The sequence below is a fragment of the Pleurodeles waltl genome, chromosome 1_1 (genome assembly GCF_031143425.1).
Source record: "Pleurodeles waltl isolate 20211129_DDA chromosome 1_1, aPleWal1.hap1.20221129, whole genome shotgun sequence".
In the NCBI taxonomy this organism is placed as follows: domain Eukaryota; kingdom Metazoa; phylum Chordata; class Amphibia; order Caudata; family Salamandridae; genus Pleurodeles; species Pleurodeles waltl.
In genome coordinates this window covers 2,729,061-2,757,055 of record NC_090436.1, presented here as the reverse complement: position 1 = coordinate 2,757,055, position 27,995 = coordinate 2,729,061, and the positions used below count along the sequence as shown (strand labels likewise).

At 49.2% G+C, this 27,995-nt stretch overlaps 1 protein-coding gene across 1 annotated transcript; it reads right to left on the bottom strand.

Annotated features, from left to right (window-relative positions):
• Window positions 1-589: 589 nt before the first annotated feature.
• On the bottom strand, window positions 590-27,896 carry MRPS26 (mitochondrial ribosomal protein S26). Its single transcript, XM_069202486.1, has 4 exons — window positions 27,578-27,896; window positions 9,651-9,797; window positions 2,871-2,994; window positions 590-1,428 (listed from the first exon to the last, which is right to left on the bottom strand). Exons 1-4 carry the CDS (start codon window positions 27,808-27,810, stop codon window positions 1,297-1,299), a joined length of 636 nt encoding a protein of 211 aa, XP_069058587.1. The 5' UTR covers window positions 27,811-27,896; the 3' UTR covers window positions 590-1,296.
• Between the last annotated feature and the right edge of the window lie 99 nt (window positions 27,897-27,995).

The window sequence follows — 27,995 nt, the reverse complement described above, 5'->3', positions numbered from 1 at the left end:
TAAGCTTGGACTTTAAACATATATGAAAGATTGAGTTTTGATTCATGAGTGCCCTGACATCTGTTTTTCAGTAAATGGATATCAACATGGCACCAAGCGCACTCTAAACTCCTCCCACCACATGCTAAACTTTGCACGAAATCAGCCCCAACCTCCTCAACAATCGCAGTAAATCCAGAAACCTACCAGACGTCTCCACTCAGGCAGAGTCCTACCCGCACCCCCGAATACACCGAACCAGACTTGGCAGCCTTCACCCACTCATGCCCAAGCCCTGGAACACGTCCCTGCACATCAGAACCACCTCCACAGTTCTTGAATGGAGAAAGAAACCAATGATGTGGCTGCTCACCAAGTCTCGGGCCGGTGCCGCTCATGACTTTCAGTGGTGGGACATCCTTCCGGCTGAACTGTGACCTCTACAAATCCCCATAAGAGAATAAGGCCTGGCTTTGAGCCGCACCTGCATCACAAGGGCCCGGTTCAGGCTCTTCCTCCATCCACAGGCCCAAGTACGGCTACTACAAACGCACAACCACTACTTGTGGGTACATTTCCAAACAAACTCAAGAACTTACAGAAACAGAAATTTAAGTGCACATCATATTTAATATCGCACAAAATCTGAGGACTCTTGGCAGGAATTATCCTCGCAGAGACTTCGACAATGCCCTTATTAGGTGAACACAGCAGTTTCTCTGAGGGACATGACAGGACACCAGTCCTCAGACACCACTGCATCAGGATTAAAGAAACAAAGATTTGTGCCCCTTTAACCAGGCCTCATTTGCAAGACACCTTAACATGTCTAATGCAGATGCACTCCTGGCCACAGGAGCTCAGCTGACAAACACTCAGATCCATGCAGGAGGAAAGGTGCTTCTCACAGGCTACGAAAATATTCAATACACCAAATGCTGAAATAAAAACAACATTTCCAAGCTGTGGCATATTTCAGACTCTAGATTCCATGCTTTGTGTACAGTTTTTTGACACCCCCACGAGGGCAGTGTATTCAGGCCTTAGCTGGTCTACACTTGGTGACGAGCAGATGTCTGTTGACCTCAATTCCTGTGTGTGGCATGGTACCACAAGCCTGGGCCACAGCTACTCAATACCTGTTAAAGGTAAGATGGCAACTGGGACTGGCTCTTATGGACGACAATGCCAACTAGATGGGCAACATATGGCTTAAAAAAAAAAAAGTTGCCACTGGGTCCTGCTGGGGGCCCCTCCACTGGTGTCTTACAGGTGGCAGAGATCCCTTGGCTCCTGGTGGGTGAGCGGTGCCCAGCTTTAGGGCACAATGGTGCGCTTTGCCACTCTGCCCTCTTTATCTATGGCAAAGTTGTAGGTCTTGGGATTGTCCAAAGCTTCTTCAATTCTCTGGTCCAGGTTTTCTGGGGTGATGAAATGCTTTGCTTCTTCCTATCGGACAGAAAGAGGGGAATTAAGATGGGGCTTGGTTAGCACGTGCGTTTCTGGGAACAGGGGTTTGTTGTGCTTGAATGTAGACGCAATACAGATCTCAAACAACTCAATGTCGCCTTCAATAGTACTGTTTATTCAGTGCTGAGTTGACAAGAGCCAATGTAATCAAGGTGACATACAAGTGAAGTTTAATATCAACACAAGACAGCTTTGCTTATTGTCGAAGAGACGTGGGCCCCTGCAAGCTGCCATCCGTGCTTTCTGGACCTGTTGCAAATCACTTCAATGCAGAACTACAAACTCCTCGCCATTCAAGAATGAAATCCCACTGATGTGCTGAACTACCACCACACCCCCTACAGAACTAGAACTGGACGAGGAACAATCTAAACAAGCATGGACATGAGGGGCACAGGAAGAAAGAGGGAACAAGACCAGCACAGAGGAGGACACAGCAAGGAGAAGAGACAAAGGGTCAAGAAACTCAACAGGGAGAACATGGACTGGTAGAGAAAAGCAGCAGGACAGGGCAAGAGAAGGACAGAGCAAGAAGAGAAGGTGGACAGAGGAAAAAAAGGAGGAGAAGGTGGACAGAGGAAAAAAAGGAGGAGAAGGTGGACAGAGGAAAAAAAGGAGGAGAAGGTGGACAGAGGAAAAAAAGGAGGAGAAGGTGGACAGAGGAAAAAAAGGAGGAGAAGGAGGGCAGAGCAAGAGAAGGAGGAGAAGGAGGGCAGAGTAAGAGAAGGAGGAGAAGGAGGGCAGAGCAAGAGAAGGAGGAGAAAAGGGCAGAGCAAGAGAAGGAGGAGAAAAGGGCAGAGCAAGAGAAGGAGGAGAAAAGGGCAGAGCAAGAGAAGGAGGAGAAAAGGGCAGAGCAAGAGAAGGAGGAGGGCAGAGAAGAAGGACAGAGGAAGGAGTTCAGCAGCAAGGTTTCGAGAAGGTGGAGAGTTGATCCAGCAGGGAAAGCAAGGACAGGGGAGGACAGCGACAGCTCTGATGGAAAGAATTAGAGCAGTGGCTCCCAACCTTTTGACTTCTGTGAACCCCCACTTTATCATTACTGGAACCCAAGGACCCTCACTAAATCACTATTGGAATCTGGGGACCCCCCACTGAGGCAGTAATGAAAGCTGGGGACTTAATCTGTTAATATTATTCTCTAAGCAGTCGCGGGCCCCCTGTGGAGGCTTCACGGACCCCCCGGGGTCCCCGGACCACAGGTCGGGAACCACTGAATTCGAACATGATGAAAAGGAAGAGAGACCTGAAGCTGAACAAGTAACAGAAGTAACATTCAGGAGACTAAAGAAACACAGAAGCAGGCTCCAGTAATCAGACCATTTGTTCACGACGCCTTACGGACAAGCAGACACTCTAGAAGGCGTATTGCAGTGCACGTCACGCAGTAGATTGAGACGTACTCTACGCGCACAGTCTCTCACCTGAAGCTGCAGTATCTCTTGTTCCCGCTCCTTCCGGAACTCGTGCAGCGAGGCCTCCAGGGCGATGGCCTCCTGCCATTTCTGCTGCTCTTCTTCTTGCTGCTCTCGCACGTAGCGCTCTTCCCTGTGGAAATAATTTAACACAAGTGAGAAATGGTCTCCCCATTCTGTCCGGGCACGGATAGTGAATTTTTAACCTCTTAGAATTGAGCATTCAGGAACATGGCTCAAAGTCCTAGCTTGTTGTAACAGGGAAATCTTCAGCTCTGCTTTCTCCTCGGCTTGGGGTCTGGCTGCACAATTCTGATGTCCCCAGGACACAGAAGGTTAGCTGGCCCGAGGGATGGGGTCCTTGGGGACTTTAAAGGCACAGCAAGGTGGGCTCGCAGCCTCCCTACTTTTTAATTTCAACCATGGCCTCGGGGAATGAGGTTCCTGGGGCCAGCAGGAGATCTCTTGGATCTGCCAAGTGTGTGTGTGTGTGTATATGTCTAGCTATATGACAAATGTGGTGTACATCAACTCAGCGGTTTGGGCTCTAGCTGTGTCTAAAGTTGATAAGGAAAGATGAATGGGGAAAACACCATTTGGGACCCCTCCCTTTTTTCTCAGCCGCCACATGACGGATCACTCCGATGCTTTCTATGTGCAAACTAGTTGATAGTTAGTGCTTTTTTGGAAAGATGCCAAAGTTATTAGCAACACAAAAAGGCATTTCCTGCGGAAAAACAATTCTGAATAGGACTACATAATGGCAACCGTCGCTGGGTTAAAACTATTTGTATATAAATAAATACACACACAAAAAACGAAGGTTAAAGTGACAGTCAGGGCCATTCGAATTATGCAGCAGGAGAGGGTCAAGTTATGCGTCAGGGTTGAGTAAATTGTGCAGCAAGAAAAGGCTAATTGTGTGGCATAATGCGGCACATTTTGTAACAGCATTACTTCATTATTTTGTCATTTTTAAACGTGGTAACACTGTCTGGGCATTGCTGCACCTCATTAGTACTAGTTTAACACCCAAATGTAGCCACAAGCCACAGAAAGGTGACCAGGCCAGCTTCGCAAAGGGCCTTCCACTGCGCGGCAACACGTGTAGCTGCATTTTTATCAACTTTCAAACTGTTTGAGCCAGAAATACAATGTTATTTCTTAACCTCTGCAGGTTATGCAGATGATGGATTATGGTCCAAATGCGGGGAAATCTAATTATGTGAAATAGCTGCGGCAACACAATGCTAGTGGCCCTCGTTAAAGTTGGGAATCTTACCTTACATTAAAAAAAACCTCTAGAAAAATCAATGACAAAATCAAAGGTGAATGTAACATTGTAGTTATGTGAAAATGTAATTGACAATGTAATGTCTTAACAAAACAAAAACTACAAATTTTTAAACTGCAATTCACCAACTACAATTTTCTCCAGTAACTATAACTCGCGCCAGGCATAGTCTGTCCATCAATGATGTAATTTCAGATGTTGCAGTGATGTCACCAATTATATCATAAAACATCTCATGAGTGATGTAATATGTGAGAGCGAGGGCGCGAGTTATAGTTACCTTAGGGCAAGAGTTATTGTTACTGTGTGATACTGCCAGATTAAAGGCAATGGATATTATATTAACTCAAGTAAGGTGCAAAAACTCGAAGGGTCTTGCATTTCTCAGAGTTACAGCTATTAGCAGTTGTAAACTTGCAACTGGATTTTTCTTTCCAAATTGAAAGAAAAAACAGCACAATCATGCTGCTACAGTTCACTCGGAATGAAACCTATCGGTAAAAGTGCAATTAACTATGTAACAGGGTTGATGTTATGCAAAGCGCTCGACTTCTGCCCAGCGAGATTGCGCTGCAAACAAAAGATAAAAAGTAGTCCACAAACCTGACGGGAAACAGTGAGCCTCGTATGTTTCCAGTACTTGGTCGCTGCGCTCGAGGGCTAACCACCAGAAAAGGCATGGCGTATGCGTGCCTTCCACTAATGAAAGCAAGCAGTTTTTAATAGGCAACCCCACGAACCAATGAAAGACAACTGACGTGACGTCAACGGGGCTCCGAGCCCTTTTCTAATTCCTAAAGCGTCTCGCATGCAAAACGCATGCGCAAGCGCTTGCGACGCAGGCTCGACCCTAAAAATGTAGTAGTCAAAACTTTAAAATAAATAAAAAAGAATATAATAAACAAATCCAACCAAATGATTCAACACTACTTGAGATTCAAGCCTTTGAGAGGACGAGTTTGTGTCCAGTAACGCCCCAAGTCAACAACCCAGCAAATGCAGGACATATACGAAGAATTCAAGAACCAAAACCCATCCCAACCACCCACCAGCATCACCACGGACCCCACGCTGCACCAGACCCTGAACCACTGGACCCCTATCTCCACAGAAGACAACCGGAAACTCATGAACTTCGTTCATTCAGGGGCACCCTCTGACCCGTGCCCACATCATGTTTTCAACATGGCCAGCACCACCACCGCACCAGAGCTCTACCGGACTAGCAACTGTTGCATCGAAACTGCCACCTTCCCATCCAACTTGAAGCACGAAGAGATCAACCTGCCCCTAAAGAAACCCTCCGCCGACCCAAGGGAGATGACAAACTACAGAGCCATCTCTCTGCTCCCCTTCCCAGTCAAGATAACAGAAAAGGCCATCAACATGCAACTCACAGAATTCCTCAAGTCGATTCACAACCTAGACCCCTCCCAGTCCAGATTCAGGAGCAACCACAGCACCGAGACAGCCTTCCTCACAGCCACCGACAACATCCGTGCCATACTCAACCTCTCCACTACGTTCGACACGTCTCCCACTCCAGCCTTTGCACCAGACTCCACAACGCCAGCATCTGCAGAAAAGCACTGGAATGGATTCAACACTTCCTCACCAGTAGAACACAGAGTGTCAGACTTCCCCCATACACTCCGGCACCCACAGAAACCTGCTGCGGAGTACCCCAGGGATCCTCACTAAGCCGGACCCTCTTCAACATCTACATGGCCCTCCTCACCAAAATTGTTAGACAGCATGGCCTAAACACCGTCTCCTACGCCAACGACTCACAGCTGATCCTCTCCTTGACAGACGACCAATCAACAGCCAGGAGAAATTTCCACAACGGGATGAGAGCGGCCACCGCCTGCATGGAAGCCAGCTGCCTCAAAATCAAGTCAGGCAAGACTGAGCTCCTCATACTCGGCTCCACCCCCTTCGCCTGGAATGACTTCTAGTGGCCCACCGAACTGGGAAATGCATGCACTCTGGGTATCATCCTGGACTCCTCTCTATCCATGACCCGCCTTGATTCCATACTCTGCGTCTCCTTCGGAAGATCTTCAATTGGATACCCACCGAGACAAGGACGGTCACCAACGCTCTTGTCTGCAGCAAATTGGACTATGGCAATGCACTTCACCCTGGCATTACAAAGAAGCTACAAGCAAGACTACAGAGAACATAGAACACAGCAGCCAGACTCATCCTGGACATCCCGCCACATTTCCGCCCACCTCAGAGACCTGCACTGGCTCCCAGTCAATCAATCAATCAAGGATTTATAGAGCGCACTAATCATCCGTTAGGGTCTCAAGGCGGCGGGGGAAGCTACTGGTCGTAGAGCCATGTCTTGAGGCGTTTCCTGAATGTCAAGAGGACTTGGGTCTGGCGAAGGTGGAGCGGTAGGGAGTTCCAGGTCTTGGCGGCTAGGTGAGAGAAGGATCTTCCTCCGGCGGTGGTGCGGCTGATGCGGGGATGGAGGCGAGGGCGAGGCTGGCGGAGCGAAGATTGCGGGTGGGGGTGTGGAAGGTGAGTCTGTCGTTGAGGTAGGCTGGGCCGGTGTCGTGGAGGGCCTTGTGTGCGTGGATGAGGAGTCTGAAGGTGATCCTGGTAGCCAGTGAAGGTCTCTGAGGTGGGGGGGAAATGTGGTTACGACGTGGGATGTCCAGAATGAGGCAGGCGGATGCGTTCTGGAATCTTTGCAGCTTTGTTAGGAGTTTGGTTGTTATACCTGCATATAGGGCATTTCCGTAGTCCAATCGGTTGCTGACCAGGGCGTGGGTAACAGTTTTCCTGGTTTCTACGGGAACCCATTTGAAGATTTTGCGGAGCATGCAAAGAGTGTTGTAGCAGGAAGAGGAGATGGCATTGACCTGCTGAGTCATGCTGAGTGTGGAGTCCAAGATGAAGCCTAGGTTGCATGTGTGGGTGGCGGGTGAGGGCGCGGTTCCTAGGGAGGTGGGTCACCAGGAGTCATTCCAAGTTGAGGGGTTGGTGCCAAAGATGAGGATTTCTGTCTTGTCTGTGTTTAACTTGAGGTGGCTTGATTCCATCCAGCTGGCGATGGCGTGAAGTCTGTTGTGGAGGTTGTTCTTTGCAGTTGTAGGGTCTTTCTTGAGGGAGAGGATGAGCTAAGCGTCGTCTGCGTAGGAAACTATGTTGATGTGGTGGGTTTGTGCGATGTTGGCGAGGGGGGCCATATAAACGTTGAAGAGCGTGGGGATGAGCAAAGATCCTTGGGGAACGCCACAGATGATTCTGGAGGCTTCTGACAGGAACGGTGGGAGGAGGACTCTCCGAGTTCTGCCTCAGAGAAATGACGAGATCCAGTCGAGTGCCTTGTCGCGGATTCCAGCAATGTGGAGGCGAGTGCAGAGAGTGTGATGACATACCGTGTCGAAAGCTGCGGAGAGGTCCAGGAGGATGATTGCTGCTGTTTCTCCTTCATCGAGCATGGTCCTGATGTCGTCTGTGGCAGCAATGAGTGAAGTCTCGTGCTGTGGTTTCTGCGGAATCCCGATTGGGAGGTGTCGAGTACCTTGCTGTCTTCCAGGAACCGGGATAGTTGGCTGTTTACGTTTTTTTCAATGACCTTGGGTGGGAAGGGGAGGAGGGAGATCGGCCGATAGTTCTTGGGGTCGTCTGGGTCTGCCTTTGGTTTCTTCAGCAGGGCGTTGATTTCTGCGTGCTTCCATCTTTCTGGGAAGGTGGCTGACTCGAAGGAGCTGTTGATGGTTTTGCAGAGCTGGGGGGCGATGATGATGTTTGCCTTATTGAAGATATGGTGTGGGCAGGGGTCCGATGGTGATCCGGAGTGGATGGAGGCCATGGTGGTGGCGGTGTCCTATGTTGACGGGGGTCCAGGTGTGGAGGAGGTGGTTGTTGTTTGGAGCGTTGGGTTCTTGGTTGTTTGTAGTCAGCTGGTGGGTCTGGGGTTTTAAGCTATTGTGGATTTCTTCTATCTTTCGGCGGAAGGGGGTTGCCAGTGAGTTGCAGAACTCCTGTGATGGCGGGGGTTCGTTGGAGCAGGTCCTGGGGGTGGAGAGCTCATTGACGAGCTCTTTACTGTTGGGAGCATTGGCGTTTATGCGGTTTTTAAAGTGGGTCCTTTTGGTGGTGCGGATCAGTTGGTGATGTTTGCGTAGGGCATCCTTGAAAGTGATGTGGTTGGAGTTGGTAGGGTCAAGGTGCCAGGTTTTTTCCATTCTGCAACATAGCCGTTTGGATTCCTGTAGTTCTGGGGTTAACCAGCTGGCCTTGATTCCGTGGGAGGTGTTTGGTTTTTTTTTGAGCAGTGCGAGGGTGTTGGCGCAATCTTATATCCAGCGATGCAGATTGGTGGTGGCTGTGTTGAGGTCTGGGGTCCCACGGGTGGGGCCCTGGTGAGAGTGGAGATCAGTTGATCCGTTGATATTTTGCTCCAGTTGCGTCGGGGGGTTGTGTGCGGTGGTGGTGAGTGACTGGTTTTAGGTAGGAGAAGTGGATGCCGCAGTGGTCTGTCCAGCTGGGTTCGGTGGTGTGGCTGAAAGAGACGTGGTTGCTGGCTGAGAAGATGGGGTCGAGTGTGTGGCCTGCGGAGTTCGTGGGTGTAGTGACGAGTTGCTTGAGGCCGAAGTTGGCGAGGTTGTCGATAAGGTTGGTGGTGTTGATCCTTCTCTTACCTCGCAGCCTGGACACTGAACACACTCCCTCTCAACCTCAGACAGGCTGCCTCGCTGAAGCAGTTCAGGATGGATCTCAAGACCTGGCTCTTCGAGTGATGAACACTCCCACAACAGTGCATTGAGACAGCGCCTTGAGACCCCAGGGGTGATAATCTGCACTTTACAAGTGCCTTATTGATTGATTGATTGATAGAACCCTCAGACCGTGCACGTGTATTCCAGATCAGAGGGTCTGTAAATGAACCCCCCACCCCAACACACCGCATGCCAACCGCTCATTTCCTGCAGAAGATATTAACGAACCTGTGCCCCACAAGAAAACCCTGCAACAACGGTGCTTGAGACAAAGATAAGGTGGTAACCTACATACCTCTGGTAACCACGCACAGTAAAACTGCCATGTGATTGCCGTGTGTTAGACTAGAATAGTGAGACTCATTGGCAGGTAAATTCCTAAGCTTAAAATCACTACTGAATAAACCACACGTCTGCACATCAGTATAAAAAACAAGTATCCTGGGACTGTCTCAGACGTACAAACACCTCCTCCTCTGTACGCCGATCACAAGCTCAACAGTGAAATATCTAAGTAACCTGTCAGAAGTTCCCATCAGCCTGTGAGCTGTGCAGCCGGGTGGAGTTGTGCAAGGAGACGTTACATTGCGGACTAGTGTCAGAAAGATAGTCAGATGTTAAACTGAGGATGAGATGAACCGAGAACATGAACCCTGCATGCCACAAACAATCTGATGGAGAAGCAAACGTCCATGTTAAAGGAAGTACGCTCGCAGGCGGGGGCTCAAGGTGCAGCAGAAAACAATGTCTTACCTCAGTTTGCATAGTCGTGCGTTCTCTGCGTCATTCCAGGCCATGAGCATCCGATGCTCCTCTGTCTCATGCTTGAGTCTCTCAGCGGCCAGGGAGCCCACTTTCTCCTCGTACTGCTTCCGCAGGACTTCTTCCTTAAACTCAGCCCTGTAGGGTGGAAAGAAGTCTGTTAGTGCTGGATGATTCTGAGAGCTGGACTGCTCTCTGCACCCTTGGCTGGGATGCTGCATTTCCTATAATCTGAAAGTATTTTCAAGTGACGCCAACCATAACTTGCTACAGTACCAGAGGTTGGGGCAAAGATCTCCCTGTCAGCTCTGACATCACACGTGCTACAATGCATCTTCTCTGTCCCCTATTCATGCTTGCCTGCAAGGGGCGTACATAGGAAATCAGTTTTTTGTGAAAGATGTGAGGTCTGCACAAGTAATAGGTCCACAATTAGCCCCTCATTGGGAACAAAGCGCACCACTGTAGCGCTTGACTCTCAGGGTAGCAAAGCGGAGCAGTCCAAGGGCTACTCAGGGGAGGGGAGTGGGCTAATAATCACCATTCCCTAGTACACAGCAACAACACTCGGTAACTGATTGTCCAGTGAGCGTTTTGTTCTTTGAAAAAAGAAAGGTACATTTATAACACACACTACTAAATACTACTACGCAATTTACAAACAAAAAAATAAGGCAGTCGAAAATACTTCTGGTGACATTATGATATCACATCTGATTCACTACACCCAAAATCACATAAGACCCTCTCACATACCACATAGAATGTTTTAATATAAAGGGGGGGATCATTTTTCCTACAACTGGCCTTTCGACTTTGTCACTACACCAATATCTAGGCACACATGTGGGCTGGGTCAAGAGTCACCACAACAACTTATTCATAGCCACGTGCTCCTGCAGCCCCCAAAAAAATGTTTTGCCATGTTGGTGGGGCCCCGGCCATCCTGTGGGGCTCCACAGAAGCGAGAATCTTTTGGTCAAGGAGTTCGGCAGGCCATTATGGGGCACACCGGCAGGGAGCGATGAACTTTATATTAGCAGCTTTGCTCAAGGTTGTTTTCTGAGTGTAAGGCTTTGTAACATGCTTCTTTTTCTTCTTTTTATCTTGGGCGTACACCTGGGAATATTTTGTTGAAGCAGCTTGTGGCGCCCAATCTCATGCTGCCAAGTTGGCTCCCTGACTGTTTGCCGGCGCAGAAACTGACAAATGTGTAGGAAGTTGGCTCTGTATATACTATTTCAAAGTAAGAGATAGTGTGCACAGAGTCCAAGGATTAGAACATTCTAATGCTCTATTAGGCTTATCAGAGGGTAGTGTTAAGCATTTGTTGCACACACACAGGCAATAAATGAGGAACACAAACTCAAACACTTACTCCAGGCCAATAGGTTTATATATTGAAAAATATATTTTCTTAGTTTATTTTAAGAACCACAGGTTCAAGATTTACAAGTAATACCTTAAATGTAAGGTACTTCACTTACATACTTTAGGAACTTTGAATAAAAGCAATATCATATACAGTCTTTGTAAAAATGGGAATAAGCTATTTTCAAAGTGGACACAGTGCAAAAATCAACAGTTCCTGGGGGAGGTACGTAAAGGTTAGTTTGTGAGGTAAGTAAAACACTTACAAGTCTCACTTCTGGGGCATAGGCAGCCCACCATTGGGGGTTCAAGGCAGCCTCAAAGTTACCACGCCAGCAGCTCAGGGCCGGTCAGGTGCAGAGGTCAAACAGGTGCCCAAAACACATAGGCATCTATGGAGAACAGGGGTGCTCCGGTTAAAGTCTGCCAGCATGTAAGTACCTGTGTCCTCAGGGGGCAGACCAGGGGGGTTTTGTAGAGCACTGGAAGGGAGGGAGGACACAAGTAGGCACACAAAACACACCCTCAGCGGCACAGGGGCAGTCGGGTGCAGTGTGCAAAGCAGGCATCGGGTTTCAGATAGGAATCAATGGAGGGACCCGTGGGTCACTCTAGCAGTGCAGGCAGGCACGGGGGCTTCTCGGGACAGCCACCAACTGGGCTATGCAGAGGGTCGCCTGGGGGTCACTCCTGCGCTGAGGTTCGGTTCCTTCAGGTCCTGGGGGCTTCGGGTGCAGTGCTGGTTCCAGGCGTCGGGTCCCTTGTTACAGGCAGTCGCGGTCAGGGGGAGCCTCTGGATTCTCTCTGCAGGCGTCGCTGTGGGGGCTCTGGGGGTCGTATCTGGCTACTCACAGGCTTGCAGTCGCTGGGGAGTCCCCCCTGTGGTGTTTGTTCTCTGGATCTCAAGTCGGGGGCGTCGGGTGCAGAGTGTGAAGTCCCATGCTTCCTGCGGGAAACATGCAGTCTTTGAAAGTTGCTTCTTTGTTGCAAAGAAGTTGCTGGTTTTGAGCAGAGCCGCTGCTCACAGGGGTTTCTTGGTCCTTTAGTCCAGGGCAGTCCTCTGAGGCTTCAGAGGTCGCTTGTCCCTGTCGGATGCGTCGCTGGTTGCAGGTTTTCTAAGTTGGAGACAGGCCGGTAGGGCTGGGGCCAAAGCAGTTGTCATCGTCCATCTTTCTGCAGGCTTGTAGGCCAGCAGTCCTTCTTGTTTCTTCAGGTTGCAGGAATCTAATTTCCCTAAACACTGAATTTAGGGGGGTGTTTAGGTCTGGGAGGGCAGTAGCCATTGGCTACTGTCCTTGAGGGTGGCTATACCAGTCCGACTCCTCATGCTAGACTGACCAGTTTCTGCCAGCCTGACACAACCAGACGAGTTTCTGGCCACATGGGGTGAGTGCCTTTGGCCCTTTGTGGCCAGGAACAAAGCCTGTACTGGGTGGAGGTGCTTCTCACCTCCCCCTGCAGGAACTGTAACACCTGGCGGTGAGCCTCAAAGGCTCGTACCTTTTGTCACAGCATCCCAGCTAGTGGAGATGCCCGCCCCTCAGGCCACTGACCCACTGTTTGGCGGCAAGGCCGGAGGAGATAATGAGAAAAACAAGTAGGAGTCACCTACCAGTCAGGACAGCCCCTAAGGTGCCCTGAGCTGAGGTGCCCCTGCCTTTAGAAATCCTAAATCTTGAGTTTGGAGGATTCCCTCAATAGGACTAGGGATGTACCCCCCTCCCCTCAGGGAGGAGGCACAAAGAGGCTGTAGCCACCCTCAAGGACAGTAGCCATTGACTACTGCCCCCCAGACCTAAACACACCCCTAAATTGAGTATTTAGGGGCGACCCTGAACCCAGGAATTCAGATTCCTGCAACCTGAAGAAAGAAGAAGGACTGCAGACCTGAAAGCCCTACAAAGACGACAGAGACACCAATTAACTTGGCCCTACCGGCCTGTCTCCAGACTCAAAGAACCTGCACAGCAACGCATCTGTCAGGGTCTAGCTACCTCCTAGGACTCCGAGGACTGCCCTGAACCTAAAGGACCAAGAAATTCTCCAGAACAGAGGCACTGTTTAGAACCTGCAACAAAGAAGCAACTTTTAAAGAGACTCTCACTTCCCGCCAGAAGCGTGAGACTTCACACACTGCACCCGACGCCCCCGGCTCGAGTTCAGGAGAACTAACACTGCAGAGAGGACTCCCAGGCGACTCCGACGACGTGGACACAATGATTCGACCTCCCTGCACCCCCACAGCGACGCCTGCAGAGAGGATCCAGAGGCTCCCCCTGACCGCAACTGCCTGGTAACAAAGCAACCCGACGCCTGGATCAAGCACTGCACCCGCAGGCCCCAGGACCGAGAGGAACCACCTACCAGTGCAGGAGTGACCAGCAGGTGACCCTCATCCTAGCGCAGTTGGTGGCTGGCCCGAGATGCCCCCTGTGCCCTGCCTGCATCACCTAAGTGACCCCCAGGTCCCTCCGTTGCTTTCAATCATACCTGACGCCTACTTTGCCTACTGCACCCGGCCGCCCCTGTGCCGCTAAGGGTGTGTTTTGTGGGCTTGTGTGTGTGTGTCCCCCCTCCAGCTCTACAAAACCCCCTGGTCTGCTCGCCGAGGACGCAGTTACTTACCTGTAGGCAGACTAGGACCGGAGCTCCCCTGTTCTTTTTAGGCACCTGTGTGTTCTGGGCCCTCCTTTGACCTCTGCAACTGACCTGCCCTGTGTTGCTGGTGCTGTGGCTTTGGGGTTGCCTTGAACACCCAACGGTGGGCTGCCTATGCCCAGGAGACTTACTGTGTAAGTGCTTTACTTACCTGCAAAAACTAACCAAACTTACCTCCCCCGGGAACTGTTGATTTTTGCACTGTGTGCACTTTTAAAATAGCTATTTGCCATTTTAATTAAAACTGTGTGTACTACTGTTTTAAATCAAAGTTCTATACTTACCTGTGTGAAGTACCTTGCATTTTATGTACTTACTTAAAATCTTGAACTTGTGGTTCTAAAGTACACTCATGCAACCAATCAGAGAGACACACACCCACTCAGACCTACTCAGATCCTCACTGACCCACTCAGACACTGAGGTACCCACTCACATAGCCACTGACGCGCCCCCTCACAGACCCACTCAGAGATTCATGCACCAACACAGCACATCCAACTCATCAATTCAATCACATATCCAGTGACATACTCATGCACTCATTCACAGACCTACTCAGGAACTTATGCACCCATTCACAGACCCACAAAACATCTCACACACTCGTTGACATACCTATACAAGCACTCACCAATTTTGAAACCATACAGGTGATAGTAAAAAACTACAATTTAAATTCACTCAAAACAAAATGAAAATGTTATAGAAGCGTTATAGTTAGGAAATTGAATTTAAAAAACCATAGAAATTCACTGAAAAAAGGTGACAGGAACGTTATAGTTTGCCTCACATTTCACTCAAACAAAACCAGAGAAATTCAGTAGTTATAGTTACCTCAGATAACTATAACTTGCGCCCTCGTAATGCTGTGCTTAGGACCTCACATATTACATCACTCATGACATGGTCAGTGACATCACTGATTACATCTCAAATGACTGAGACGAGTGGGTTCTTTCTTGTCACTTCCTGTTGAGTGCAAAGTCCATGGTTCTGCCTCTAAATTGGTACGAGTATGCAAATTCTCTAAAAGCTCAGCCCACTTGGCCCCACCCCATCCACCTTATTAGTACACAAAGATCTTCCCATCTTTTGTCAGGATGATGAACAGCTTACCAAAGACTGCGTTCCATACCGATTTCAGTGGCACATTCTTGATGCTGAGGAATAGAAATAAGGATATTCCCAAAGAAAGAAGCAAGTATGTCATATAGCTAAGATGAAGGACCCTAGTTTGGTGAGATTTACGGTCTTTGTAATCTCGTTGGTCTCTCTATAGTAGGTTTAATGTTAGCACAGAATTCTGGAGGAAGATGCACAAGGAACAAACACACTTAAATGCACACAAGGTCGTTGGAGACATTTCCTTGTGGTCCAATACACAGCTGTAGTTTATAAAACACACTGGACATTTACGTAACGAAGTAGCACTTACTAAGTAACCAGTAGAAAATACTTCAGTTGGGTAGACATTTTGAGCAAAACCGTAGACTCTTGTTGGGTAAACCGGCAGGTGTAATTCCTTTGTGGCCGAGTCACTCATGCAGCTACTGACACACCCACATAGATACTCACACCCCCATTCATAAACCCATTTAGACATTCATGCATGCACTCACAGACTGTAGGAAGTTGGCTCTGTATGTGCTATTTCAAAGTAAGGAATAGCATGCACAGAGTCCAAGGGTTCCCCTTAGAGGTAAAATAGTGGTAAAAATAGATAATACTAATGCTCTATTTTGTGGTAGTGTGGTCGAGCAGTAGGCTTATCCAAGGAGTAGTGTTAAGCATTTGTTGTACATACACATAGACAATAAATGAGGTACACACACTCAGAGACAAATCCAGCCAATAGGTTTTTATATAGAAAAATATCTTTTCTTAGTTTATTTTAAGAACCACAGGTTCCAATTCTACATGTAATAGCTCATTCGAAAGGTATTGCAGGTAAGTACTTTAGGAACTTCAAATCATCAAAATTGCATGTATACTTTTCAAGTTATTGACAAATAGCTGTTTTAAAAGTGGACACTTAGTGCAATTTTCACAGTTCCTGGGGGAGGTAAGTTTTTGTTAGTTTTACCAGGTAAGTAGGGCACTTACAGGGTTCAGTTCTTGGTCCAAGGTAGCCCACCGTTGGGGGTTCAGAGCAACCCCAAAGTCACCACACCAGCAGCTCAGGGCCGGTCAGGTGCAGAGTTCCAAGTGGTGCCCAAAACACATAGGCTAGAATGGAGAGAAGGGGGTGCCCCGGTTCCGGTCTGCTTGCAGGTAAGTACCCGCGTCTTCGGAGGGCAGACCAGGGGGGTTTTGTAGGGCACCGGGGGGGACACAAGTCCACACAGAAATTTCACCCTCAGCAGCGCGGGGGCGGCCGGGTGCAGTGTCGAAACAAGCGTCGGGTTTGTAATGGAAGTCAATGGGAGATCTAGGGATCTCTTCAGCGCTGCAGGCAGGCAAGGGGGGGGTTCCTCGGGGAAACCTCCACTTGGGCAAGGGAGAGGGACTCCTGGGGGTCACTCCTCCAGTGAAAGTCCGGTCCTTCAGGTCCTGGGGGCTGCGGGTGCAGGGTCTCTCCCAGGTGTCGGGACTTTAGGTTCAAAGAGTCGCGGTCAGGGGAAGCCTCGGGATTCCCTCTGCAGGCGGCGCTGTGGGGGCTCAGGGGGGACAGGTTTTTGTACTCACAGTCTTAGAGTAGTCCTGGGGTCCCTCCTGAGGTGTTGGATCGCCACCAGCCGAGTCGGGGTCGCCGGGTGCAGTGTTGCAAGTCTCACGCCTTTTGCGGGGAGCTTGCAGGGTTCTTTAAAGCCGCTGGAAACGAAGTTGCAGCTTTTCTTGGAGCAGGTCCGCTGTCCTCGGGAGTTTCTTGTCTTTTCGAAGCAGGGGCAGTCCTCAGAGGATGTCGAGGTCGCTGGTCCCTTTGGAAGGCGTCGCTGGAGCAGGATCTTTGGAAGGCAGGAGACAGGCCGGTGAGTTTCTGGAGCCAAGGCAGTTGTCGTCTTCTGGTCTTCCTCTGCAGGGGTTTTCAGCTAGGCAGTCCTTCTTCTTGTAGTTGCAGGAATCTAATTTTCTAGGGTTCAGGGTAGCCCTTAAATACTAAATTTAAGGGCGTGTTTAGGTCTGGGGGGTTAGTAGCCAATGGCTACTAGCCCTGAGGGTGGGTACACCCTCTTTGTGCCTCCTCCCAAGAGGAGGGGGTCACAATCCTAACCCTATTGGGGGAATCCTCCATCTGCAAGATGGAGGATTTCTAAAAGTTAGAGTCACCTCAGCTCAGGACACCTTAGGGGCTGTCCTGACTGGCCAGTGACTCCTCCTTGTTATTCTCATTATTTTCTCCGGCCTTGCCGCCAAAAGTGGGGCCTGGCCGGAGGGGGCGGGCAACTCCACTAGCTGGAGTGTCCTGCTGGGTTGGCACAAAGGAGGTGAGCCTTTGAGGCTCACCGCCAGGTGTGACAATTCCTGCCTGGGAGAGGTGTTAGCATCTCCACCCAGTGCAGGCTTTGTTACTGGCCTCAGAGTGACAAAGGCACTCTCCCCATGGGGCCAGCAACATGTCTCGGTTTGTGGCAGGCTGCTAAAACTAGTCAGCCTACACAGATAGTCGGTTAAGTTTCAGGGGGCACCTCTAAGGTGCCCTCTGTGGTGTATTTTACAATAAAATGCACACTGGCATCAGTGTGCATTTATTGTGCTGAGAAGTTTGATACCAAACTTCCCAGTTTTCAGTGTAGCCATTATGGTGCTGTGGAGTTCGTGTTTGACAGACTCCCAGACCATATACTCTTATGGCTACCCTGCACTTACAATGTCTAAGGTTTTATTTAGACACTGTAGGGGTACCATGCTCATGCACTGGTACCCTCACCTATGGTATAGTGCACCCTGCCTTAGGGCTGTAAGGCCTGCTAGAGGGGTGTCTTACCTATACTGCATAGGCAGTGAGAGGCTGGCATGGCACCCTGAGGGGAGTGCCATGTCGACTTACTCGTTTTGTCCTCACTAGCACACACAAGCTGGCAAGCAGTGTGTCTGTGCTGAGTGAGAGGTCTCCAGGGTGGCATAAGACATGCTGCAGCCCTTAGAGACCTTCCTTGGCATCAGGGCCCTTGGTACTAGAAGTACCAGTTACAAGGGACTTATCTGGATGCCAGGGTCTGCCAATTGTGGATACAAAAGTTCAGGTTAGGGAAAGAACACTGGTGCTGGGGCCTGGTTAGCAGGCCTCAGCACACTTTCAATTGTAAACATAGCATCAGCAAAGGCAAAAAGTCAGGGGGCAACCATGCCAAGGAGGCATTTCCTTACACAACCCCCCCCCAAACGAAAGAGGATGAGACTAACCTTTCCCAAGAGAGTCTTCATTTTCTAAGTGGAAGAACCTGGAAAGGCCATCTGCATTGGCATGGGCAGTCCCAGGTCTGTGTTCCACTATAAAGTCCATTCCCTGTAGGGAGATGGACCACCTCAACAGTTTAGGATTTTCACCTTTCATTTGCATCAGCCATTTGAGAGGTCTGTGGTCAGTTTGAACTAGGAAGTGAGTCCCAAAGAGGTATGGTCTCAGCTTCTTCAGGGACCAAACCACAGCAAAGGCCTCCCTCTCAATGGCACTCCAACGCTGCTCCCTGGGGAGTAACCTCCTGCTAATGAAAGCAACAGGCTGGTCAAGGCCATCATCATTTGTTTGGGACAAAACTGCCCCTATCCCATGTTCAGAGGCATCAGTCTGCACAATGAACTGCTTAGAATAATCTGGAGCTTTGAGAACTGGTGCTGAGCACATTGCCTGTTTCAGGGTGTCAAAGGCCTGTTGGCAGTCCACAGTCCAGTTTACTTTCTTGGGCATTTTCTTGGAGGTGAGTTCAGTGAGGGCTGTCACAATGGATCCATATCCCTTCACAAACCTCCTGTAGTACCCAGTCAAGCCAAGGAATGCCCTGACTTGAGTCTGGGTTTTTGGAGCTACCCAGTCCAGAATAGTCTGGATCTTGGGTTGGAGTGGCTGAACTTGGCCTCCACCTACAAGGTGTCCCAAGTAAACCACAGTTCCCTGCCCTATCTGGCATTTGGATGCCTTGATAGAGAGGCCTGCAGATTGCAGAGCCTTCAAAACCTTCCTCAGGTGGACCAGGTGATCCTGCCAGGTGGAGCTAAAGACAGCAATATCATCAAGATAAGCTGTGCTAAAGGACTCCAAGCCAGCAAGGACTTGATTCACCAACCTTTGGAAGGTGGCAGGGGCATTCTTTAAACCAAAGGGCATAACAGTAAACTGATAATGCCCATCAGGTGTGGAGAATGCTGTCTTTTCTTTTGCTCCAGGTGCCATTTTTATTTGCCAGTACCCTGCTGTCAAGTCAAAGGTACTTAGAAATTTGGCAGCACCTAATTTGTCAATGAGCTCATCAGCTCTTGGAATTGGATGGGCATCTGTCTTGGTGACAGAATTGAGCCCTCTGTAGTCCACACAAAACCTCATCTCTTTCTTTCCATCTTTGGTGTGAGGTTTGGGGACTAAGACCACTGGGCTAGCCCAGGGGCTGTCAGAGCGCTCAATTACTCCCAATTCCAGCATCTTGTGGACTTCCACCTTGATGCTTTCCTTAACATGGTCAGACTGTCTAAAGATTTTGTTCTTGACAGGCATGCTGTCTCCTGTGTCCACCTCATGGGTACACAGGTGTGTCTGACCAGGGGTTAAGGAGAAGAGTTCAGGAAACTGTTGTAGGACTCTCCTACAATCAGCTTGCTGTTGGCCAGAGAGGGTGTCTGAGTAGATCACTCCATCTACTGTACCATCTTTTGGGTCTGATGACAGAAGATCAGGGAGAGGTTCACTCTCTGCCTCCTGATCCTCATCTGTTACCATCAACAGATTGACATCAGCCCTGTCGTGGAAGAGCTTAAGGCGGTTTACATGGATCACCCTCTTGGGGCTCCTGCTTGTGCCCAGGTCCACCAAGTAGGTGACCTGACTCTTCCTCTCTAGTACTGGGTAAGGGCCACTCCATTTGTCCTGGAGTGCCCTGGGAGCCACAGGCTCCAGAACCCAGACTTTCTGCCCTGGTTGGAACTCAACCAGTGCAGCCTTTTGGTCATACCAAAACTTCTGGAGCTGTTGGCTGGCCTCAAGGTTTTTGGTTGCCTTTTCCATGTACTCTGCCATTCTAGAGCGAAGGCCAAGTACATAGTCCACTATGTCCTGTTTAGGCTCATGGAGAGGTCTCTCCCAGCCTTCTTTAACAAGGGCAAGTGGTCCCCTTACAGGATGACCAAACAGAAGTTCAAAGGGTGAGAACCCTACTCCCTTCTGTGGTACCTCCCTGTAAGCGAAAAGCAGACATGGCAGGAGGACATCCCATCTCCTTTTGAGTTTTTCTGGGAGCCCCATGATCATGCCTTTTAATGTCTTGTTGAATCTCTCAACCAAGCCATTAGTTTGTGGATGGTATGGTGTAGTGAATTTATAAGTCACTCCACACTCATTCCACATGTGCTTTAGGTATGCTGACATGAAGTTGGTACCTCTGTCAGACACCACCTCCTTAGGGAAACCCACTCTGGTAAAGATACCAATGAGGGCCTTGGCTACTGCAGGGGCAGTAGTTGACCTAAGGGGAATAGCTTCAGGATACCTGGTAGCATGATCCACTACTACCAGGATATACATATTTCCTGAGGCTGTGGGAGGTTCCAGTGGACCAACTATGTCCACACCCACTCTTTCAAAGGGCACCCCCACCACTGGAAGTGGAATGAGGGGGGCCTTTGGATGCCCACCTGTCTTACCACTGGCTTGACAGGTGGGGCAGGAGAGGCAAAACTCCTTAACCATGTTGGACATATTGGGCCAGTAGAAGTGGTTGACTAACCTCTCCCACGTCTTGGTTTGTCCCAAATGTCCAGCAAGGGGAATGTCATGGGCCAATGTTAGGATGAACTCTCTGAACAGCTGAGGCACTACCACTCTCCTAGTGGCACCAGGTTTGGGGTCTCTGGCCTCAGTGTACAGGAGCCCATCTTCCCAATAGACCCTATGTGTTCCATTTTTCTTGCCTTTGGACTCTTCAGCAGCTTGCTGCCTAAGGCCTTCAAGAGAGGGACAGGTTTCTTGTCCCTTACACAGCTCTTCCCTTGAGGGTCCCCCTGGGCCTAAGAGCTCAACCTGGTAAGGTTCAAGCTCCAAAGGCTCAGTTCCCTCAGAGGGCAGAACATCTTCCTGAGAAGAGAGGTTCCCTTTCTTTTGCTGTGTTGCAGTTGGTTTCCCAACTGACTTTCCTTTCCTCTTGGTAGGCTGGGCCATTCTTCCAGACTCCAGCTCTACTTGTTCACCCTGTGCCTTGCATTGTGCTCTTGTTTTCACACACACCAGTTCAGGGATACCCAGCATTGCTGCATGGGTTTTTAGTTCTACCTCAGCCCATGCTGAGGACTCCAGGTCATTTCCAAGCAGACAGTCCACTGGGATATTTGAGGAGACCACCACCTGTTTCAGGCCATTGACCCCTCCCCATTCTAAAGTAACCATTGCCATGGGATGTACTTTTCTCTGATTGTCAGCGTTGGTGACTGTGTAAGTTTTTCCAGTCAGGTATTGGCCAGGGGAAACCAGTTTCTCTGTCACCATGGTGACACTGGCACCTGTATCCCTCAGGCCCTCTATTCTAGTCCCATTAATTAAGAGTTGCTGTCTGTATTTTTGCATGTTAGGCGGCCAGACAGCTAGTGTGGCTAAATCCACCCCACCCTCAGAAACTAGAGTAGCTTCAGTGTGGACCCTGATTTGCTCTGGGCACACTGTTGATCCCACTTGGAGACTAGCCATACCAGTGTTACCTGGATGGGAGTTTGGAGTGGAACCTTTTTTGGGACAGGCCTTGTCTCCAGTTTGGTGTCCATGCTGTTTACAGCTATGACACCAGGCCTTTTTGGGATCAAAGTTTTTACCCTTGTACCCATTGTTTTGTGAAGAGGCTCTGGGCCCACCCTCCTGTGCAGGTTTTTGGGGGCCTGTAGAAGACTCTTTACTATTTTTAGTTTTGGTTGTCTCATCACCCTTCTGCTGGGGAGTCTTTGTGACCCCTTTCTTTTCGTCACCCCCTGTTGAAGTCTTGGACACCCTTGTCTTGACCCAATGGTCCGCCTTCTTTCCCAATTCTTGGGGAGAAATTGGTCCTAGGTCTACCAGATGCTGATGCAGTTTATCATTGAAACAATTACTTAACAGGTGTTCTTTCACAAATAAATTGTACAGCCCATCATAATTACTTACACCACTGCCTTGAATCCAACCATCTAGTGTTTTCACTGAGTAGTCTACAAAGTCAACCCAGGTCTGGCTCGAGGATTTTTGAGCCCCCCTGAATCTAATCCTATACTCCTCAGTGGAGAATCCAAAGCCCTCAATCAGGGTACCCTTCATGAGGTCATAAGATTCTGCATCTTGTCCAGAGAGTGTGAGGAGTCTATCCCTACACTTTCCTGTGAACATTTCCCAAAGGAGAGCACCCCAGTGAGATCTGTTCACTTTTCTGGTTACACAAGCCCTCTCAAAAGCTGTGAACCATTTGGTGATGTCATCACCATCTTCATATTTAGTTACAATCCCTTTGGGGATTTTCAACATGTCAGGAGAATCTCTGACCCTATTTATGTTGCTGCCACCATTGATGGGTCCTAGGCCCATCTCTTGTCTTTCCCTCTCTATGGCTAGGATCTGTCTTTCCAAAGCCAATCTTTTGGCCATCCTGGCTAACTGGATGTCCTCTTCACTGGGGCTATCCTCAGTGATTTCAGAGGTGTTGGTCTCTCCTGTGAGGGAACCAGCATCTCTGACTATTATTTTAGGAGTCAGGGTTTGAGGGACCCTGTTCTCCCTAGATAGGACTGGTAGGGGGGAATTGTCCTCCAAGTCACTATCCTCTTCCTCTGAGTTGCCACCCTCAGAGGGGTTGGCCTTTTCAAACTCTGCCAAAAGCTCCTGGAGCTGTATTTTGGTAGGTTTGGGGCCCATTGTTATTTTCTTTAGTTTACAGAGTGACCTTAGCTCTCTCATCTGTAGATGGAGGTAAGGTGTGGTGTCGAGTTCCACCACATTCACATCTGTGCTAGACATTATGCTTCTAAAAGTTGGAATACTTTTTAAGAGACTAAAACTGATTCTAGAATCTAATTCAAACTTTTAACAAACTTTTAAACTCTAAAAGAAATGCTAAACAGGATCTAACACAAGGCCCTAGCAGGTCTTTTAAGAATTTAGAAAACTTTTCAAATTGCAAAAATCAATTTCTAATGACAATTTTGGAATTTGTCGTGTGATCAGGTATTGGCTGAGTAGTCCAGCAAATGCAAAGTCTTGTACCCCACCGCTGATCCACCAATGTAGGAAGTTGGCTCTGTATGTGCTATTTCAAAGTAAGGAATAGCATGCACAGAGTCCAAGGGTTCCCCTTAGAGGTAAAATAGTGGTAAAAATAGATAATACTAATGCTCTATTTTGTGGTAGTGTGGTCGAGCAGTAGGCTTATCCAAGGAGTAGTGTTAAGCATTTGTTGTACATACACATAGACAATAAATGAGGTACACACACTCAGAGACAAATCCAGCCAATAGGTTTTTATATAGAAAAATATCTTTTCTTAGTTTATTTTAAGAACCACAGGTTCCAATTCTACATGTAATAGCTCATTCGAAAGGTATTGCAGGTAAGTACTTTAGGAACTTCAAATCATCAAAATTGCATGTATACTTTTCAAGTTATTGACAAATAGCTGTTTTAAAAGTGGACACAGTGCAATTTTCACAGTTCCTGGGGGAGGTAAGTTTTTGTTAGTTTTACCAGGTAAGTAGGGCACTTACAGGGTTCAGTTCTTGGTCCAAGGTAGCCCACCGTTGGGGGTTCAGAGCAACCCCAAAGTCACCACACCAGCAGCTCAGGGCCGGTCAGGTGCAGAGTTCCAAGTGGTGCCCAAAACACATAGGCTAGAATGGAGAGAAGGGGGTGCCCCGGTTCCGGTCTGCTTGCAGGTAAGTACCCGCGTCTTCGGAGGGCAGACCAGGGGGGTTTTGTAGGGCACCGGGGGGGGACACAAGTCCACACAGAAATTTCACCCTCAGCAGCGCGGGGGCGGCCGGGTGCAGTGTCGAAACAAGCGTCGGGTTTGTAATGGAAGTCAATGGGAGATCTAGGGATCTCTTCAGCGCTGCAGGCAGGCAAGGGGGGGGTTCCTCGGGGAAACCTCCACTTGGGCAAGGGAGAGGGACTCCTGGGGGTCACTCCTCCAGTGAAAGTCCGGTCCTTCAGGTCCTGGGGGCTGCGGGTGCAGGGTCTCTCCCAGGTGTCGGGACTTTAGGTTCAAAGAGTCGCGGTCAGGGGAAGCCTCGGGATTCCCTCTGCAGGCGGCGCTGTGGGGGCTCAGGGGGGACAGGTTTTTGTACTCACAGTCTTAGAGTAGTCCTGGGGTCCCTCCTGAGGTGTTGGATCGCCACCAGCCGAGTCGGGGTCGCCGGGTGCAGTGTTGCAAGTCTCACGCCTTTTGCGGGGAGCTTGCAGGGTTCTTTAAAGCCGCTGGAAACGAAGTTGCAGCTTTTCTTGGAGCAGGTCCGCTGTCCTCGGGAGTTTCTTGTCTTTTCGAAGCAGGGGCAGTCCTCAGAGGATGTCGAGGTCGCTGGTCCCTTTGGAAGGCGTCGCTGGAGCAGGATCTTTGGAAGGCAGGAGACAGGCCGGTGAGTTTCTGGAGCCAAGGCAGTTGTCGTCTTCTGGTCTTCCTCTGCAGGGGTTTTCAGCTAGGCAGTCCTTCTTCTTGTAGTTGCAGGAATCTAATTTTCTAGGGTTCAGGGTAGCCCTTAAATACTAAATTTAAGGGCGTGTTTAGGTCTGGGGGGTTAGTAGCCAATGGCTACTAGCCCTGAGGGTGGGTACACCCTCTTTGTGCCTCCTCCCAAGGGGAGGGGGTCACAATCCTAACCCTATTGGGGGAATCCTCCATCTGCAAGATGGAGGATTTCTAAAAGTTAGAGTCACCTCAGCTCAGGACACCTTAGGGGCTGTCCTGACTGGCCAGTGACTCCTCCTTGTTATTCTCATTATTTTCTCCGGCCTTGCCGCCAAAAGTGGGGCCTGGCCGGAGGGGGCGGGCAACTCCACTAGCTGGAGTGTCCTGCTGGGTTGGCACAAAGGAGGTGAGCCTTTGAGGCTCACCGCCAGGTGTGACAATTCCTGCCTGGGAGAGGTGTTAGCATCTCCACCCAGTGCAGGCTTTGTTACTGGCCTCAGAGTGACAAAGGCACTCTCCCCATGGGGCCAGCAACATGTCTCGGTTTGTGGCAGGCTGCTAAAACTAGTCAGCCTACACAGATAGTCGGTTAAGTTTCAGGGGGCACCTCTAAGGTGCCCTCTGTGGTGTATTTTACAATAAAATGCACACTGGCATCAGTGTGCATTTATTGTGCTGAGAAGTTTGATACCAAACTTCCCAGTTTTCAGTGTAGCCATTATGGTGCTGTGGAGTTCGTGTTTGACAGACTCCCAGACCATATACTCTTATGGCTACCCTGCACTTACAATGTCTAAGGTTTTATTTAGACACTGTAGGGGTACCATGCTCATGCACTGGTACCCTCACCTATGGTATAGTGCACCCTGCCTTAGGGCTGTAAGGCCTGCTAGAGGGGTGTCTTACCTATACTGCATAGGCAGTGAGAGGCTGGCATGGCACCCTGAGGGGAGTGCCATGTCGACTTACTCGTTTTGTCCTCACTAGCACACACAAGCTGGCAAGCAGTGTGTCTGTGCTGAGTGAGAGGTCTCCAGGGTGGCATAAGACATGCTGCAGCCCTTAGAGACCTTCCTTGGCATCAGGGCCCTTGGTACTAGAAGTACCAGTTACAAGGGACTTATCTGGATGCCAGGGTCTGCCAATTGTGGATACAAAAGTTCAGGTTAGGGAAAGAACACTGGTGCTGGGGCCTGGTTAGCAGGCCTCAGCACACTTTCAATTGTAAACATAGCATCAGCAAAGGCAAAAAGTCAGGGGGCAACCATGCCAAGGAGGCATTTCCTTACACAGACCAACTCAGGCTCATGCACAACTCAGACTAATGCACTCACTCACAGATGCAGACACTCATGCACCCACTTTCAGACCCAGTCAGACACATGCACCCACTCATAGACCTACTCAGACACTCACACGCCCATTGGCAGATCTACTCAGACATTGTCCCACCCACTCGCAGACCTACTGAGACACTTATGCACTCATACACTGTCAAAGGTTAGTGGTTATAACTAGGAAATAGAAATAAAAAAGCTCAGAAATTCACTTAAAAAAAAACCCAAAGGTTACAGGGATATTATAGATAGAAAATGTTAAAAAAACAAAACCTTAGAAACTCACTGGAAAAAAACTAAAGTTACAGGGATGTTCTAGTTAGGAAATAGAATAAATAAAATCTGTAGAATTTCACTAACAAAAAAAACAAATGTTACATGGAAGTTGTAGTTAGGTTCACGTCACTTGTGTTTACCCAGTTAAATTCAGCTGTTATAGTTACCTGAGCTAATTATAACTTATGCCCCTGCAATGCACTGCTTATGATCTCACATATTACATCACTCATGACATGGTCAGTGACATCACTGATGATATCTCAAATGGCATCACTGATGACATCATCCAGTGAGTGTTTTCTAAAGGTTTAGCATATACACCAAGGTACTACAAACTTAAAATAGTATACTTTCTGTACTGCTGAGTGATAATATTTCTACAAAATAGTATGTGAGTGCGTGTGTATCAGCACCACTGGTATTTTAATGTCTCTACTGGTACAAAAATAAGCTAAATCAATTAAAGCTTGTCATGTGCCGCCCTCATACATACATAAAACAGCAAATATAAATTGAAAGCATTTTAAATGTGTTCTAGAGCTAAGGTAATGATCCCAGACTAATAAATGAAGTAAACAAAAGGCAGACCATCATATTACAATTAATACATATGATTTTGTTTGACGTCCTAGTTAGTAGCATGTCTGAACCTTTGCAGAGTCTTAAAAGAACAAAACACTGCCAGTATACTGGTCTTGGGAAGTTGGCAACCATAAACTGCCCAACACAGTCCAAGGGCAGTCCAGAGCCCCTCGAACAAGAAAAGATACCACCAGCCCTGGTGTCTAAAGAAGAGCTGAACCAAGGCAGCAGCACGCAGAGATTGTCTCAGGATGGACAAAGCTCACTTAAGTTAGCAAAGGTCAGTCCATCACTGGGTGGGCGATTTCCTTTGCTAACCCCATTACAGCATTTTATGTTCTAATAAAAACATCAGCGACTGTGAGGCTTCTGCATTTTTAACGAGGACTGACAACTAAAGGAATAAAATTGTCAACCTGCTTTAAAAGGAAGGGGGTTGTATTGTTTGTAAGTCAGGTCTTTAACCAGGCACCTTCTACTCCATCTTATATCCTTTTATTTCAATTTCAGTGGCCTTGCAGCAACCTCAAGACCTCTTTGGAGAGTTTCACTGCTTGTAAGGCGATCTTAATTAATACTGGTCACTTTACGGGGACTTCGGTGCTTGGTTTCACTCGCGAGAAAGTGTCACGCACTTGGCGGGGGGGACGTATCTCACTGAAACCATGGAAATGTGACAAATGAGGTATCTGAGGACCTGTCAGCTAACTTCCCACTGCCTGCTCTCATTCCAGTTCGGGACTTAGAACGATGTTCTACTTTGGACAAAGTGTCACTCAGAATGTCACGCATAAACACTGAAACGTCACGCATAGGCACTAGAAATGTCACGCATTAGTGTAAAAAAAAACATGGACCCGCCAGACACGAACATACACTGAGCACTGACTGCTCTCCGCGCCCCCGGTACCTGAGCGCCCCCAGCACGGCCCCGTACTCCCGGTACCGGGCCTTCACCACCACCAGCTCCTCGGGGTCCACCGGCGGCGGCTCCTTTATTCTCCCGGCCTTGGACTTGGCGGGGGGGTCGGCGCGGGACTTGCGGCCCCGGCGGGGGGTGACGAGCGGCGGCCGCAGCTGCAGGAGGCGGGGGGCGGCCCGCAGCACGTTACAGCGGGAGAACAGGCACAAGGAGGCCGCCATGTCCGCAGCGCGTCCCGGAAGGGATTGTCGGGTCAAGGAACAGCGCTCGCGGCGGCCATCTTACAGTGTCTGTGACATCCCTGGACGTGCGGCGGCCATCTTACAGTGTCTGTGACATCCCTGGACGTGCGGTGGCCATCTTAGAGTGTCTGTGTCATCGCTGGACGGGCGGCGGCCATCTTAGA

Excerpts from the sequence above, each read along its gene's own strand:
- MRPS26 (XM_069202486.1), bottom strand. The coding sequence starts at position 27,810 with ATGGCGGCCTCCTTGTGCCTGTTCTCCCGCTGTAACGTGCTGCGGGCC. Across the intron at positions 9,798-27,577 it reads GCCGTGCTGGGGGCGCTCAG|GGCTGAGTTTAAGGAAGAAG; the intron begins GTACCGGGGGCG and ends TCCACCCTACAG. Across the intron at positions 2,995-9,650 it reads GCACGACTATGCAAACTGAG|GGAAGAGCGCTACGTGCGAG; the intron begins GTAAGACATTGT and ends TTATTTCCACAG.